We start from the raw sequence: 18,916 nt of genomic DNA on the forward strand, positions 1-18,916 counted from the left end.
ACCGTGTCTACTCCTGGCAACCACGAAAGAGTCAGTGGAGCATCTAGCACTGGAAGACTGGGAGACACTGGCACTTGGAAACAACATACCCAGGATGTTCTACATGTTAGGTTCCCAAGAGTCTGATAAAGAGCCATGAGCCCACTCCCCCCATTTAAATCAATAGATTTGAAGTGTTTAAATTAACTTCCAAGTTGATCAAGGCTTGGACAAGAACATATCAGTGGCTTATATGCACTAAGCTCAGTGTTTAGCGCTGTAGTTCCTGTATTAAGAACTAAAGAAGTTAAAAGATAAGTAGAAAAAATAACTATAACTACAAAAGGACATTAATGGATGCACAATAAAAAAAGATTTAATTTGTGATATCAATAGTAAAATGTGGAGGAGAAGTAAATGTGTAGAGTATTTATATACAATTGAAGTTAAATCGTTATCAGCTCAAAGTAGATTGTTATAATTATAAGATGTTTTATGTAAGCCCCATGGTTACCATGTATAGAAGAAAATACATATAGAAGATGCAAAAAAGAAAATGAGAAAAGAATCAAAGTATATCACTACAAAAAGATCAATGAAACACAAAGGAAGATGGCAAGAGAAGAAAAGGAATAGAAAAAGGCTACAAGACAGGCAGAAAACAATTAACAAAATGACAATAGTAAGTCCTCTGCTATCAACAATTACTTTAAATGTAAATAGGTTAAACTCCACAATCAGAAGACATAGAGTGGCTGGAAAAACCAAGAAAAAAAAAGAACAAGATTTAAACTATATACTGTCTAAAAGAGACTGACCTTAGATTTAAGGACACACATAGGCTGAAAGTGAAAGGATGGAAAATGATGTTCCATGCAAGTGGTAACCAAAAGAGAGCAGGGGTGGCCATACTTATATCACACAAAATAGACTAAGTCAAAACTGTCAAGACAGACAAAGACAGACATTATAAAATGATAAAAGGATCAAATCACTGGGAAGATATAACAATTATAAATATGTATGCACCCCAAATCAGAGCATCTGAATATTTGAAGAAAACATTGACAGAACTGAAGGGAGAAATAGACAGAAACACAATAATAGTAGGGGATTTCGCTACTCCACTTTCAAAAATGGATAGAACATCCAGATAGAAGATGAATAAGAAAAGAAAGAGGTTGAACAATACTATAGACTAAAAGGACCTATCAGACTTATATGGAGTATTCCATCCAATAGCAGCAGAATATGCATTCTTCCCAAGTGCACAAGGAACATTCTAAAGGATAGATCACGTTAGGTCACAAAGTAGTCTTAACAAATTTAAAAAAATGGAAATCATACCAAGCATATTTCCAACCACAATGGAATGAAACTAGAAATCAATGGCAGAAGGAAAACTGGAACATTCACAAATATTTGGAAATTAAACAACGCATTCTTTAACAACTAGTGGGTCAAAGAAGAAAGAAAATGAGAAATTTAAAATATCTTGAGACTATCAAAAGTGACAACACAACATACCAAAACTTATGGGGTGCACCAAAAGAAGTTCTAAGAGGGAAGTTTATAGTGATAAATAACTATGCTAGAAAAAGATCTCAAATAAACAACCTAACTTTACACAAGGAACTGGAAAAAGAAGAACAAACTAAACCAAAAGTTAGCAGAGGTAAGGAAATAGTTAAGATGAGAAGAGAAATAAACAAAATAGAAAATAGAAAAACAATAGAAAATATCAACAAAACTTAGGTCTATTTTTTAAAAGATAAACAAAATTGGCAAACCTTTAGCTAGATTAACTAAAAAAAGGAGAGAAAACTCAAGGAGAGAAAATCAGAAATGAAAAAAGGAGATGATGCAATGGATGCCACAGAAATTAAAAGTATTGGGACTACTATGAATAATTATACACCTACACACTGGAAACCTAGAAGAAATGGATAAATTCCTGTAAATATACAACCTATGAAGACTGAATCATGAGGAAATAGAAAATATGAACAGATCTATAACTAGTAAGGAGATTGAATCAATAATCAAAACCTCCCAACAGAAAAAAAGCCCAGAACCAGTTGGCTTCACTGGTGAAATCTACCAAACATTTAAAGAGGAATTAATGTCAATCCATTTCAAACTCTTCTAAAAAGTAGAAGAGGAGGGAATACTTTCAGATTAATCTTATAAGGCCAGCATTACTATGATTCAAGTGTCCATCAATAGATGAATGGATAATAAATGGCTAAAGAAGATGTGTGTGTACACACATAATAGAATATTACTCAGCCATTAAAAAGAATGAAATCTTACCATTTGCAACAACATGGATGGACCTAGAGGGTATTATACTAAGTGAAATAAGTCATAACAGAGAAGGAAATATACCAGATGTTTTCACTTCTATGTGGAATCAAAAAACAAAACAGACAAACATAACAAAACAGAACCAAACTCATAGATATAGAGAACATACTGGTGGTTGCCAGAGGGGAGGGGTTGAGGGGATGGGCAAAATTAGTGAAGGGGATCAAGATGTACAAAATTCCAGTTATAAAATAAATAAGCCATGAGGATGTAATGTACAGCACAGGGAATGTAGTTAACATTGTAATAATGTTCTATGGTAACAAATGGTAACTAAACTTAGCATGATGATGATTTCATAATTTATAAAAATATCAAATCACTATATTGTACACCTGAAATTAGTATAACCTGGTATGTCAATTACACTTCAGTGAAAAAAAAAGGCATAAAAAGATGCCACAAGAAAAGTAAACTTTAGGCCAATACTCCTGAGTAGATGCAAAAATCCTTGACAAAATACTAGCAGACTGAAGTCAATAGTGCATTAAAAGGATCGTTCACCATGACCAAGTGGGATTTATCCATGCGATGCTAAAATGGTTCAACATATAAGAAATGATCGATGCGATATACCACATTAACAGAAGAAAGGATAAAACTCACATGATCATCTCAATAGATGGAGAAAAATCATTGACAAATTTCAACATTCTTTCATGATAAAAACCACTCAACAAACTAGGAATGGAAGGAATTACCTCAACATAATAAAGACCATATATGAAAGCCCACAGCTGACCTCATACTCAGTGGTGGAAAACAGAAAGCTTTTCCTCTGACATCAGGAACAAGGTAAGAATGCCCACTCTTGCCACTTCTATTCAACGTTGAATGAAAGTCCTAACTAGAGCAGTTAGGCAAGAAAAACAAATGAAAGGCTTCCAAATCAGAAAGAAAGAAGTAAAATTATCTCTGTTCACAGATAACATGAGTTTATGTGTAGAAAACCCTAAAGATTCCACACATACACAGACAAAAACTGTCAGAACTAATAAACAAATTCAGCAAACTTCCAGGATACAAAATCAGTGTACAAAAATCGGTTGTGTTTCTACCTACTAATAATTAATTTTAATAGGAAATGTTTTTTAAATCTCATTTAAAATAGCATCAAAAAGGGTAAAATACTTAGGAATAAACTTATCCAAGGGAGCAAAAGACTTGTACAATGAAAACTATAAAACATGGATGAGAGAAATTAACACGGATACAAGTAAATGTTCTTAGACTGGGAGACAACATTTTAAAAATATTCATATTACCTGAAGCGATCTACAGATTCAGTGCAATCCTGGCAAATATTCCAATGGCATTCTTCACAAAAATAGAAAAAAAAATCCTAAAATTCATATGGAAACGCAAAAGACTCTGAATAGACAAAACAATCCTGAGAAAGAACAAAGTCCACATCTGTTAGTATGACCATTGTCAAAAAAAACCCAGAACAAAATAGAAAATAAGTGTTGATGGGGATGTGAAGAAATTGGAACTCTTGTGCACTGTTGGTGGAAATGTAAAATGACTCAGTTGCTATGGAAAACAGGTTCTTCAAAAAGTTAAAAATAAAAGTACCATGTGATCCATCAATCCCACTTCTGAGTATTTATCCAAAAGAATTGAAATTGGGATTTTGAAGAGATATTTGCACTGCTGTGTTTATTGAAGTGTTATTCACAATAGCCAAGAGAGAGAAACAAACTACATGTCCACTGAGGGATGAATGGATAAAGAAAATGTGGTATATACATACAATGGAATATTCAACCTTAAAAAAGAAGGAAATTATGCCACATGTTACGATGGATGAATCTTGAGGATATTATGCTAAATGAAATGAGCCAGTCACAGAAGGACAAATACTGCATGATTCCATTTATATTATATGAAGTATCTAAAGTAGTGAAATTCATAGATGCAGAAAGTAGCATGGTGGTTGCCAGGGACTGGGAGGAGGCAGAAATGAGGAGTTGCTGTTCAATAAGAATAGAATTTTAGTCATGCAAGATGAAAAAGTTCTCAATATCTGCTGTGCAACATTGTGCTTATAGTTAACAACACTATACTGTATACTTAAAAATTTGTTAAGAGGATAGATCTCATATTATTTATTTTTACCAAAATTTAAACAGAAAGAACTAAAGAGGATACTTGTTAGGGATAATGACACCATTTAATTTTTTTTTTTTTTAACTTTCTAACTTGATTAGTGGGAAGAGGAGATGTAATCTTGCCTTTCTGCTGCCTAATACACACTTTTAACATCTTTTAACGTAGTAAAGTCACTATGCCTTTTGGATGATATCATTTTAAGAGGAACTTGACTTTCAATGGTTGGAGTTTGGGATCATCTCCCTGCTTTACCATTGACTGGCTTTTGACTGGGGGAACCACTCCCCCTTTTGCACTATCTAGCTATAAAGGGAGAACAACTTGAAAATACCTGAGAGAAAAGCTAAGCTGATGGGAAATGAATCTTTTATGAATGAATATCTTGCTAATATAAACAGAAGCTGTTTCAATTTGTTAATATTATAAAACCACTAACAAATTTCTTCAAAAAATAACCACTTATTACCACTCAACCAAACTGAATGATTTACTTAAATGATGACCTTAAGAGCACATCACCATTTTGTTTTTAAGTTCAAAATGTTTATTTATTCACTTACACTGAGAGGTAGAACTCAGACCCAAATACCTCTGTTGGTATGACCACTGAAAGACAATTTTGTCTTCTTGCTTGCTCGGTTTATTTTAACAAATACTAAACACTTACTTTGTACTTGGTTCAAAGGATACAGATGGAAGAAAGAGAGTCCCTTCTCCTCCCCAATAGGGATTATTTACATTCTGCTGGGGAGAAGGACACAAAACAATTAATAGTGTAATTATTGTTTTAAATACAATTTTCAGTGTTGCAGTAGAGAAGGACAGGTTCTAAATGAGTATTTAATGGGAGGATGACATGATCAGTTCTGGATGGGGTGGAGGGTGTAGTATCCAAGGAATGTTTTCTTGGAAAGGTAACATTTGAGTTGAGCTCCAGAAGGCAGAGAGGACTCCAGAATTTCGAATAGAAAAGGCTTAGGGATGACAATCTGGTGGGAAGTAAGGTCTGGCAGACTTAGAGCTCTGTTTCATAGTAAGCCCATTTTCTTAGATTGTATTGTATGTTTCCTTGGGATGGCTTTCAGGAGGTTGTCTCTTGATGCACTCTACATAAGGGTGAGTACGAATGAATTACATGAAGGTGTGGAGAGGGGAAGAGAGCAGGAGCCATGACCACAATGTGAGACTAAGTGCAGGTGTTCAAGGCCTGTGTGGTTGGAGGGTAGAGCAAGGGGGTGAGGCATGGATGAGACTGGTAAAAGCAGGAGAGTGTAGGTCACACAGGGCATGATTAAGGACCATGCAAGCCACTTAAAGATTGTGCTATCAGTGGGGAGAAAGATCCCCTGAAAATGAGAGTTTCTTGACAGGTATCAAGTGGGGTAAAACTTCATCATATTCGCATTGCAGAAGTCACTCTGGCCAATATGTGAGGATGAATTGGAGTAAGGCTGGATGCCAGAGACCAGTTAGGAAGCTATTTCACCACTTCTACAGAGAAATGATGCTAATAGGCTCGGATGGTCATCATGGTGATTGAGAGAAATAGACAAACGTGAAAGATATTTATACAGACAAGTATACAAATACTGTACAGTGAAACTGAATATGTCAGGGGAATCTGGAAAGCTTCACAGAAGAAGTGACATTAATTTAGTCTTGAAGGATGAGAATAAATTTCTGGTAGTACTGTAGTTCATCACTTAGATTCAATTGCTGAAATATGTAAATTATGAATGATTATTACCTTTTTATTAGTATTCCATTCAGAATCTCTAAGCAATGTCACATAACTTGTGTTCTTATTTCTCTAATAATGTTACTGTGTTAAATATAATAAATCTGCATTTTCTGAAAACCATTTTACAGTTTAGCCTTTTTGTTAATTCAGAGTAATTCCCTCCCCATCAATACCCACCCAAATCCAAGTGTGGTAGTAAGAATTTGGGACATTTAAGAAATTTTTTCTACTTCCTATGAAATCCTCTGTCCAGGTTAAATCTCTGTAGCAGTTAGGCATGTGTCTTTCCATACTGTAATTCCTGCTTGTCTTTTTCTCATAAGATTTATGATTAAATTGGGTTAAGTATTTTGGAAATAATTTTAGAACCTAAGAGTCTTTAAATGCTCTTGGTTCTCTCTTATTTTGAAAGGTAAGTGAGGTTGAATCTGGAGATTGCCCTAGGCCGAAGGTTGTTAGATGTAGAAGAATGTTAATCTGTTAGCATTTATAAAGTCTCTAGTCTCTGCAGTCACACGAATGGACTGTACGCACTTTTCAAATCAAGAGAAATTGTTTCTAATACTTTATACCATTTTATGATTACTTAACACATCACTTGTGGCTGCTAAAGGGCTTCTGCTACCCACTCATCCTTTAGCAAGCACTTAGCTCTTCTTTCGTAATTAATATTTTCATTTCCCATATGCATAGAGTGCCTGAAGGAAATTTTATCTGGAAAAAAAATCTGCATAGTGTTTTAGTGCGGTACAATTTGTTTATTAATTCGTCTTTGCTATTTATTTTTTTATTAAACAAATCAAGCCAGGATATTCGTTTTAAGCCCCTGCTTTAAAACTAGTGGTTGTTCTGCGGAGTCAGTGCCAGGTCAAAGAGAGGACAATAAGATATATCTCATCTAGGAATTGCCCCGTGCACCATCTGCCCATGTTCAATCACAATGATAAGTAGGATGTGTACTCGTGCACTGTTAATTTCTTGTTTGGCCAGAATTTCATGTCTTCTCATGGTCATTACAATTGTCCAATTACAGTTGATCAAATTGAATTATCCTTAATTAGTAGGTCTGTCTCATAGTACAGTGGGCTAGTTGAACATATTTATCTGTTTTAGTGGTCTGTCCTCAGACTATGAAAGCCAAATGTCATGTTTGAAAAGAAAAAAAAATTGGGGGGGGTGAGGGAAAGACAGGGGGCTGGAATTATTTTACATGTATTAAAGTGAAAGAATAATTTCAGTATAATCTTGTAATAAGTTTAATGAAAGTTTGCTATGGTCTTTAAGATCTTTGAAGAAAAGCAACATTAGTTATGCAATGTATGATTTTTTTTAAATCTGTATAGAAATGACAGGCTGAGGTTATTAAAACAGAAATTCTACTGTCCTTGTTATAGGAAGAAATAGCTCGTTCCAAACAACCCATTCATAACAGATTCAGGTCCCTATGAAGATTTATAATATCTTTAAGTAGTGCCCAGCCAGGAAATTTTCTGTCTTGCTGCAAGCTGCACACGCCATTACAAAAATGTAATGGATTCACTCTGACTTAGTCCTGTGCAGACTGATTCTTATACTTCAGCGGCAAATGGGTGAGAACAGGGCATGTGTTCCCTGAAGATGCCAGTGGGCCTTTGAGCAATGATATCTCCCTGAAAAGCCAGAGAAGCATCTATAGTTGGATAAGATTGGAGAGAGCCAAACTTATCACTTCCTGACATTCTCATTTGGGGGTGAAGGTGTTGCCGTATTACGTCAAGTCCTGCTGTATAGCCATGCATCATGGTGACACCAGACAAATATGAAGTTCTCTAGGGCTTTATTTGACCCAGAAGTTCTTTCAGGCATTATCCTTTGATCCAGCATAAAAAACGAGAGAGAGAGAGAGAAACAGAGAGAGAGATGATTTTCCTGCCCTTTTCCCGCTATCATATGATGATCTATCTGCCTCAATTTTATTGTTTTTAGGTATTGGTCTTGACTCTTTGATTCTCTTTCAGGAAGAAAGACTATTAATGCTATTGTTATTTCTGCCCTAAACTTTAAGTGTTCATATTTTTTTTGGCAAATCGCTTTAACACTCTAAAACCAGCACTGAAGCTAACCTTGAAGGAATAGTTTATTTTTCTGGAGCATTCATGAATTAAATATTATTTTCAAAAAGTGTTAGTCAACTCCTTCATTCATCTACTCTTTCCTTCTATTTATACATCCACCCAGCCTCCATTCATCCATCCAAAAAAATGTATTTATCATAAGCCTGCTATGTGCTGGGCATACAGTGTGCTAGGTGCTTGGGAAAAAATGATCAATAACAGACAAGGGCCTGTCCTTTGAACTTACACATATGGGTCATTATTATTTAGCAAAGGTGTTTTGAATGCCTACTATGCCAGGCAAGGTACTTACATCAATTTGGTACATACATAAATTTGGTACTCGTGCAGAATTTGGAAAAGAACCGTTGTATGGAGATAGAGAAGATCCTGCTCCGTCCTTTCAGGATTTTATGCATAACAATGATTTATCCAGGGAGTCTTAGTGTTGAAATGTAGAGTATGTAATAATCCTGGGCTTTGAAATAAGAACCTTGCCAACTCAGTTAGAAATGAGGTCTACACTGCCCTAGTACATGGTCAATCTACTGACAAGCTGGATCTGATGGTCTATAGGTAAAATATTTATATCATGGGATTATATCATCTGTGTTTGGTGCTGCATAGATGACAGCTTGATTCCCAATGAAAGCAAAATTATTTCCTTAGGGATATGTGATAATGACAGACATTTTGGAAACAGATATGGAAAGTTTCGAACAGAATAACAGTTCTGAATGCTCTAGTTATTAGCCTTTCCCTGTACTGAAAATACTATGTATGGCTTCTGCAATCATACTAAAATTTTAAAACAATCGTGTCCTCTTTGGAAGGCAATTGCTTTAAATTGGATAGATTTCACTCATTTTTCAGTGAAGGAATTTGAAAATTCTCTCTTTGGAAACCAAAATACTGGATGGCAGAGTTGGATGTGCCTTTCACTTTAAAATGCAGACTCTTTCTGTGGTGAATGTATTTGTTGTGGTAAGGTATTTGAAAGGAAATCCTCAGAATAATTTGGGGTAAGGAAAAACTGTGTTAAAATAACCCAAACCATTAGTTTTGAACTTTGAAAATTGCTTTATTTTGAATCAGAAAGAATTAATAATCGTTCATAGCATAAAGAATATGTTTTTGGATTATAGTATGTAATCATGAACTAAAACAAATTAAACTTCAGATTTTAAAGGACTCTAGTGTAGTGCTGTGATCTCACTGATTTTTCTAAATGAATTGATGTTCTTTAGAGTTAACATTGATGCTTTTATTTAGTTACCTCACAATTTGGTCTGCGTCTTGGCAAATATCTCTCTAGATAAGTGATTCCTGGAAATGTTGGAAATTACAGGTTAACTTTCACATCATTTAAAATTGCTTATGCTATATTGTTTCAGCCTAGATGCATCCTTTCTGGAAAGAAGGGTCCTGCTAGTCTGATAAGAAGCTCTCTTTCCTGAGGTCTGTGTTTGTTTGGGATCAGCTAGGAGAGGGAAAGCCAGAATGCCAAACTGCAAAGAGTATTCTTTACTGTGGGGCTCTATCCAAAAAGGGTTTGTAATACGGTGTACAGTCTTGTAGCCCAGCTGTGTGGAGCATTGATTGCTTCTGCCTAGAGCAGGGATACTGTCAAGTTGCTCTGTGAGTTGAGTCATCTATTGACAAAGAGCTACCAGCCCGCAGATAATGCTGTGCGGAGCTGCTCTCGCTGCTCCCACTGCTCCCACGATGCACTGCTTATAGCAGCTGTCAAAGATACTGAGGGATCCACGGGAGGAAAAAAAAGACTTTTACAACTGCCTGGAAGAAAGGGGTGTGAGGGAGGAGACATTCCTGTGCAGAGCTGACCAAAGGAAAGAGTAGGCATCAGTGCAGTATGAATGCATACCTCACCAAGCAACACAGCTGCAGCCGGGGGTCCGGTGGGATGGATGCCGGCAGGAGTGCACCCACACTGATCAGGGATGCCCACTGCGCTTGTGGCTGGCAGAGGAGCCCTCAGGGGCTTGGGTACAGTTCTCAGACCATGCCCTCCTCAGGACCGGGGGGCCCAGCTTCAAACAGGACCAAGCTGGTCACCTTGTGGGACAGTGTGCGGAAAAGCCCCCACAAGACGAGCTCCAAGGGCAAAGGGACTTGTGGGGAGCGTTGTGCCTGCCCACATGGTTGGTTCAGCCCAGCACAGGTGAGCCTTTTTGTTATAACTTTCACTTGAGTATCGGAAGAAACTGAGAGCAAGTTGTGTGAGGTTAGCGTGGTTTGGAAACTTTGCTGAGTCCTCCTTGCTAACGGAGTAAGCCAGTTTGGAAAATGGTAGGCCAAGAAAAATCTGTCATTTTCACAGGTATTTGTGGGCTCACACCTCTGGGTGGCCTGTGAAAGTCCAGAGATGCTGTGCTCAGTTTCTTTCAGTGACTTTTCCCCAAGTTCAACTTCTCTAGTCCTCAGATGATTTTACTCTTCCACATCATAGTCTTTTAGCAGCACTTTTACTTGTAATTATTGTTAACTTTTTTATTCTGCCTAGCCTAGGTTTGTCTTTTTTTTTAAGGAAGAGAGAGAAAGTGAACTTTACTCAGATACTTTCCATCTCTTTAAAGATAAAAGAACATTTATTTCTTCAGCTATGGAAAGTAGTGATTTGAAGCATGATATTCTAATTTTACTCTTATAATACTGTATATGTCTTTTCAGTGATGGAGAAGAAAATTTGTTTATGCTAAATAATTCATTTTACAAACAAAAGAAATAATTGGGAGTAAGCTAGAGGATGATTACACTCAGAATAAAATAATGAAACATTTCATTTATTCATAGAGAAGCAATAAGGTTATTTATATTAAAAACTGTAACTCTCTTTCTCCTATAATGCATTCTGAAGCAGATGTGCAGATTCCTTTAATTTGATTCCTAGCTTGTTCTTGCCCCAAACTACTAGCATTTTACCAGAAATGAAATTTGCTCATTTTTTTCTGCCTCCATCCAGAAGAGGGAAAGTGACTTCCGGTACATGCTGTAAAATATAAATAAAGTGCACCAGTGATCACGGTCATAAATACGGAACAATGACTGTTCTTAAAAATGTATTGAAAAGAGAAAAGCTATGTTTGCAGAAAAAAAATCCTTTCTTGATTTTAATGTGATTTTAGCATAATTGAGAAGCAGATATTGATCCTAAGTAAAATGTTATGATCTGAGAGGTGTAGAGAACATTCTCATTTAATACTAGTTTTTTAAAAAAGTACTTCCAAGAATATCATATATCACTAGATCTTAATGATATGGTTACATATATGTTATATATATGGCTTTTGATGCATTAACATCATGCATCTCAGCATCTTGATTTAAATCAAGACTATATTGTCATTTTAGTACTAAACTGGTTCAGTTTGAAACAGAGCCTGACATTTGAAAACTCAGGTATTTTTTAAAGTTAACACGAATTCCAAACTGAATGAACTGCTTGACAATTTTAAAGTATATATTCTTTAACAAATACATGTGTTTATATGTCTTTATATCTCTGTATTGAATATGCTAAATTCTCAAGGCTCACATAGGCAAAGAAGACAAACTCACATCTAGCTTATGGTTTTTGCAGAGTGGAATAAGCAAACTTGCTTAATTGTTATAATTCTTGTTATCCAAGATGTAATCAACTTTGATTTTATAAATGATAATTTCCCAAACCAAAATCTCCAATACTACATTATGATAACCATGCTCTACAAATCTTGGTACGTTTTTCATCAACCAAGGAAAACTTTTCCTTTCTTTGGTTTTTAACAAAGTCAGCCTCCTACTCGCCTTAAATTTATGGCTATTTAATGCTTTAAAAGATTGAAATAGACTCTCTGCACTGATAATTAAAGATCCAGTGACATATGAGAAAGCAATAAATTGAGGCAGCCACCATCTCCCATTATTCTTTTGCATACACATTTCTAGACATTTTCTCTCTTATTCACGTGTACTTTATTATTGGCTGGGAAGAACGACGATCCCTGAATATTGGAGCTATAATACCATATCTTTCAGTCTTCAGTTTTGTGACATTCTTCCGTCACCAGACCCTTCCACCCTTTTACCATCTCAGTCCTATAAAAGTGCTGTGCTAGATTGATAATCTCTCTCTTCATCCCACTCCTGTACCTCTTTAAATATATTATGTTGAATAATTTTTAAATGTCTATGTATACATATGTGCATAGATTTTAATATATGTATTTAAATCTCTATAATGCCTAATTACTTGCATACATTAACATATTTTATGTATATATAAGTATATATAATGTATACATGCATATACATATACACATATAAAAATTAAAGTTCTATATTATTCTTTTCTCATCTAGAAAGTACTAGCTTGTTCTCACAAAGAATGTTTCATTCTCTCTCTATAAAGTATATATTTCCTTTACTTCTGATAGGTATTCAAAAATGCTGATATATGTATATATATGTATATATACATCTGTATTCATTTATATGTGCATCTATAGAATATATCTAATATTTGAAATATACAGATGTATAAGTACTATACACCCATGTAAACTCTCACAAAAACAAGAGTGTGAAAGTGTGTATGAATGTGTGGCCATTAACACTCTGTTTTGAGAATTTGTCATTTATACCCTGATATTTTTACCCTTTATATTAACTAGAGATATCTTATAAAATATTGCAAAACAAAGGATGGAGGCTAGTGACACTAAACATTAGAATCCTTGATAAAGCAGAAAGAAGGAGAGTCCATGTTTTAGAATAGCCCAGGGACCCACATGTGGTACAGAACGTGCCTGAGGGCTGTTAAGTGTCTGGGAGCTGGGATCCTGCCCTCGGAGATATTTGCTGTATTACGCGGAAACCAGCAGTGTGATTTCCGGCTGCTGTAATAGTGGGCCATGGTAATGACTTGAGTTCCTCCCAAGGCTCTTTGCCAAACTCCTGTTATTTGGGGTGCTGTGTACTAACAGGACTCTGTCATTATGTTGTTCCTCAGCAGGACTGAAAAACAGCTTCTTTCCCTTCTCAAATAAGTTTTCGTTCCATTTGGATCTGTAGAATTAATATAACCGTAATAATAGGTAAGAAAATGGAAAATTATAGTGTCCAGAAGTGAATTCTAGAATTCACATCTAGGATAATAATGTTGGCCTTGAGGAAAAAACATATCCATCATTGCTTATGTGGCATTTCTCCCCGATGCAGACTGATCTGAGGCGGGAGCACAGAACGGTGGAGACTCAGAGACCAGACTTCTATGCATTTGTTCTTCGCTCATTCATTCTTCATTTGTTTATTCATTATCATTTCCTGAGTGCCTACTTTGTGCCACTGTATTAGCTCTGTGAATATAATAGTAAACAAAGTAGACACCACCCCTACCATTAAGGAGTGTACAGCCTACAATGATATATAATATATAGCAAATATAATATACACAGAATTATATCATCATAAATCACAATTTGGAAGTGAAACAAAGTTCTATGGAGTGCTGCAAAAGCCATAGTAAATGTATATTCAGGACACAGAGGGACTACGGAGGAGTAAGAGAGCAGGATGGTCTTTTTTTTTTTATTTAGAAAAGATACTGTATCTCTTTAAGGCTGGATTTTCTGTTTTATAAAATGAGAGTAAAAATAGTACCTAACTCATAGGATTATGGTGAGGAATGAGTAACATAATACATAAAGCACTTAGCACAGTGTAGTATAAGCTCAATGAATATTTGTGGAATGAATGAATGAATGAATGAATGAATAATAAGTCCACAATAAAAGTTGGCTATTATTAACCTATTCTTTAATTCATTATACCTGATTTTCTGGGAAGAGAAGAGAGGTGAATCCATGAAGATTTCATAGAGGTAGTGATACTTGGGCTGAATTGAATCAAATCTTGAAAAAATTTGTGTTTATCAAGTGGGCAAAGAGAGAAATGTTTTTTTGGGCAAAAATAAAATCAGAAACACACGTAACACCCTGGTGCCTGTGTGGAACTGCTCACAGTTCTCCCTGCCCATGGAGAGGTGGGTGGAGATTGCTCACAGAAAGTCTGTTGGGCCTAGATGAGGACTCCATTGTCTGGGCAGCATGGGTGGAGTCACTGTAGCATTCAGTGCCTGCTCTGCCACTTTCTGTTATTAGGCTCCGTAGCCAATGTACCTCTGGACCTCAGTTTCTCTGTTTCTAAGAAAACTGGTGTTCCCTAAATGAACCTCCATATCTTTTCCAATACTAATATTCTGTGACTCTGTCAGTTGACACCCATTAATTAATGGGAAGCACTTTGGAAAGGATTTATACTTTTAAAGCCAGACAATCCTAAATGTGAACTTATTGGCTTTGTATGACCTCACTTGCTTAACTTCTTTAAAACTCGTTTGTCTCCTCTGTAAAACTTAGGATGATAAAATCATGTTGCAGGAAAATGTAATAAGGCTTGAAAATACTCTCTATAAAGAGCTCGGCATGGCACTTAGAACTCAGGAATTGTTCAATAAAAACAAAGATATTTATGATTACTAGTGATATCCACATTATTTGTTTTTAACCTGAAGAACTTATTATTCATCAAATTATCAGTATTGTAGTCTTTCATTAGAATGTCTAGTTTGGCCACTGAATTTTCTGATGTCTTACTTATAATGATGAAGGTTAGGCTAGGCAACTGTCCAGAAACATTTGGCACAGCACCATATGATGATGGGGCGACATTTTGTCCTTCAGGGTTCTCAGCACACTAAGAAAAAGCACGCAAAATAGAATTGTGTTGTCAAAGTAGCATTCCCATAAGCTTGTATTCAGAGGTAGGCGATGTTAGAAGATTTTCTCAGCAACATCCTTCAAGAACAACTGCATTTGCAGTATTTAGCCAAACTCTGTAAATCTTCCCTAACAGTCTCTTTGCAGCTCCTCCAGAAACAGCAGTTTGAAGCAACTTGAGTGCAGAGGATTTTCTAGTCCAAGAAGCAGGGTTGCCCTAGGCTGAAATCTCAGGCGCAGCTTATGCCGAGCCAGAAAAATCTGACAGCTTGTTTCAGCTCTGTGGCTGCTTCTACTGATTCCTTCCAGAAAGAGTGCCCCTTCCTTACCAAGGAAGAATAAGGTTTTTAGTCTCTGGAAAACACCAGCTGCCCCGAGAGCAGGAAAACAAAAGAGACTAAAAGATATTGTAGAAGGAATTAAAGTTCTAAGCATTCTTTGGGCTGACCTGAAGCTGGTCAGCACTCCTGGAACCCCTGCTTCTGGTCTCTGACATCAGCAGAGCATGCTCTCTAGGGCAGGACAAGCAGAAACAAAGTGCAGAGAATGTGAAAGAAAAGAGCAAAGGTGACAATATTTATTGACTGCTCACAATACCCACAATGTGTAAGGCATTATGCTGGGTGCCTTACATTAGTCATTTCTTTGAATTCTCCCTACTACACCAAAAGAATGGCATTGTAATCCCCATTTAACAGATGTGGAAATTGAGGCTAGGAGTAACTTGCTCATGATGGCACATCTGATAAGGGCAGAAGTAGTTTCAAATGTAGGTCTGCTGACCCCCTTACCTTTTTCACCACGTGTTATAGAAAGGCCTCTTCTGAGGTACACTGGGAGGTGGAATACCCCCAGAGACCTCTTTAATTCTCTAACTTAACAGGGCATTTCCTGAAGAAATTGGAATGTTTTACATGGCACCCCCACACCTAGCAAAATCCTGGATTTTCCCCATCCTGCTTCATTCTGGGGGCTAAGGAACCCTGACTTGGTTGGGCCTAGGGAGCCCTTCCCTTTCTGATCAAGGAACTGTGCTGATCTGAAGTAGCTGGAGTTGATTCCCACAGCACTGACACCAGCAGTGACACTTGTTTTTAGAAAGATCTCATAATCTGCGGTTATTTGCAAGTTGGATTTGATCTTGCAATATTTATGGTAAGGAATTGGGAACTGTGTATTGTAAACTTAATGTAAATACGAAATAAAAGTGCATGTAGACATTGTCTGTGTTAAGTCCAAGAGCATCATCTCACATTGCTGAATGTTTGTGAATTTCATATATTACCTATCTGTGTTATCTATCACGCCAGGAATCAAATATCTCTTTAATACCACCATCTCCCTTGTCTATCTTCTTCCTTTTTCTGATATGGTTTGATCTGTTATAAATGTTGTCTCACCTGATTTTATTCTCCTCCCTTACCTACTCTACCTTATTCCATTATTTTAATTTCCCAAAGGCATGTATATGTTTTATAATTATGTCAGAGCTGGAAGGGAATTTAGAGATCATCTAACATATTTTTCAAAGGAGAACCTGAAGCCTAGAAAAGTTAAAAGGTTTGCTCAAGGTCATTCACTTTGTGGCAGAATTGGTCCATGTCTTTGAACTCAGATTTAAGTTCTCTTTTTACTGTTTGAAGCTGCCTTCCCTCTCTTAATGCTTGTATGCTCATCTTCATGAAGCGTAATTACTGACAGAAAATTATTAAGAATGCAATTTGTTGATAATGCAATGTTGAGAATTATACAAAAAGTCACATAAACCTAATTTCTATTATCTCGTAATTCAGACCAGCAGTCCCCAAGGAGATGAGGAGCGAGAAGAGCCAGGAGAAATCATTTTGGCAATGCATGAAGGTGCTTATGTATTGATAATGATTGGGAGGTGATACTGGCATTGAGAAGGGGCCTAGAAGGGGCCGGCCCGGTCCGGTGGTGCAGCGGTTAAATTTGCACGTTCCGCTTCTTGGCAGCCCAGGGTTCGCCGGTTCGGATCCCGGGTGCAGACATGGCACTGTTTGGCAAGCCATGCTGTGGGAGGCATCCCACATATAAAGTGGAGGAAGATGGGCACGATGTTAGCTCAGGGCCAGGCTTCCTCAGCAAAAAGAGGAGGACTGGCAGTAGTTAGCTCAGGGCTAATCTTCCTCAAAAAAAAAAAAAAAAAAAAAAGGAGAAGGGGGCCAGGGATTCTAAATGCACTATAATGTGCAGAGCAGTGCTACACAACAAAGAATTGCCCCATGCCCTGTACAATTTTTAGCATTCCACTGGATATTCATGAAGATTTTTTTTAAGTTTATAATAATTTTTTATTGAGGTAACATTGGTTTATAACTTTATATAAATTTCAGGTGTACATCTTTGTATTTCAATTTCTGTGTAGACTATCACATTCAACACCCAAGGTCTAATTGCCATCTGTCACCATACACATGTGCCCCTTTCCCCCTTTTGCCTTTCCTCCTTCCCGATTCCCTTCTGGTAACCACCAGTCTATTCTCTATATCCATGTATTTGTTTGTTGTTGTTGTTTTTATCTTCCACATATGAGTGAAATCATATGGTATTTGGCTTTCTCCATCTGACTTGTTTCACTTAGCATAATGCCCTCAAAGTCTGTCTGTGTCATAGATGGCAAGATTTCATCTTTTTTATGTCTGAGTAGTATTCCATTACAAGGTATTTTGTGCGAGGATTTAATAATCATTAAATATTCTAGGAATGTAACTCCTGTATAAATCAAGGAATTATTGTACTCCATTCTTTTAGAAGTTTTACCAGGAGTCGATCCCCATTTTGGAAAATCTCGTCCTTACGGCAATGCTACTGCTCCTGATAGTAGGGTTGCTAATAGCCCTCTCCTGTATCAGTCTGCATCTATAAATGTCACCTGCAAATATGTATGTGAAGAGACTTGAGGATCCTTTTAATAGATATAGAATCAAAGATTTCAAATTGGTAGAAACACATGAAATAGAATTTCACCAAATTTCATTAATAAGATTGTTTTAAAAATATTTTATATGATCGCCGTACCATATATTAATTTTTTAAATATTTTATCACATGATAAGAAATCTATTTTGTGAACATTGTCTGAAATTATTTATGTTAGAGTTTTTGTTTTTTTCAATATTGCTGTGATATTGTCCCGATGTTGTCTATACTCAATTTCCCTATAAGCTCTTAGGTGGCTGGATTTTTTTTTTTTTGCATCCCTTCCCCATTCCCGATTTTTTATCAAAGAATAGAGTCCCAAGGTCTTTGAAGTACTAGAAAGCAAATGTATACCTTTATATGAGGAGGAGTTCCAAGCAGGAATAAAGAGATAGAGATAGAGAGATGATAGATAGACAGAGAGGGAGAGATAACTTCCTCACTGACCTGCCCTATATAAAACAGGGAATTATTTTGACACCAAAGTTATACGTAAGAGCCAGTTTATTTGCAAAAATATGACATTTTTGCTTTCTCTACTTTAACTATCAGCAGTCTTGTTAGATTTTCTGTATTTCAGCTAAAGTTATTTCCTTTGATCTCTTATGGTATACAAATGATCTGTTATTACCTCTTCTAACACTAATTTTCAATCTAGGATCCATCATGTCTACTCTTTTTCTTTTCCTGTGCTTCATGTACGAAATGGCATCTGGTATCTTTACTCCCTTTAAATCTAAATTTATTCATTATAAGTATATGTAAGCATTTGACTACTTCATTACATTGTCTAATAAAGTTTGTCTCACAGATTGCCATATTGAAAACATATTATTTTAATATATAATACTTTCTTTGCATTTCTCCTTTTACTTCGGATAAGTCATTATATGTAAAATAAA

At 36.2% G+C, this 18,916-nt stretch overlaps 1 protein-coding gene across 25 annotated transcripts in view; it reads left to right on the forward strand.

Moving 5' to 3' along the window:
• DLG2 (discs large MAGUK scaffold protein 2) overlaps nt 1–18,916 on the forward strand; it is a 1,809,506-nt gene that overhangs the window by 1,084,579 nt on the left and 706,011 nt on the right. For 4 of the 25 annotated variants that reach the window (XM_044753767.2, XM_044753769.2, XM_044753768.2 and 1 more), the window contains exon 1: nt 9,947–10,474. The exons of 20 other annotated variants lie outside the window; for them this stretch is intronic. In XM_044753767.2, coding sequence (XP_044609702.1) covers nt 10,166–10,474 — 309 coding nt within the window. In that variant the 5' untranslated portion in view covers nt 9,947–10,165. Of the gene's footprint in view, nt 1–9,946; nt 10,475–18,916 lie in introns of those variants that run through there. One more of the 25 variants, XM_044753770.2, reaches the window with a different exon arrangement.

This window comes from Equus asinus, chromosome 20 (assembly GCF_041296235.1).
Source record: "Equus asinus isolate D_3611 breed Donkey chromosome 20, EquAss-T2T_v2, whole genome shotgun sequence".
Classification (NCBI taxonomy): domain Eukaryota; kingdom Metazoa; phylum Chordata; class Mammalia; order Perissodactyla; family Equidae; genus Equus; species Equus asinus.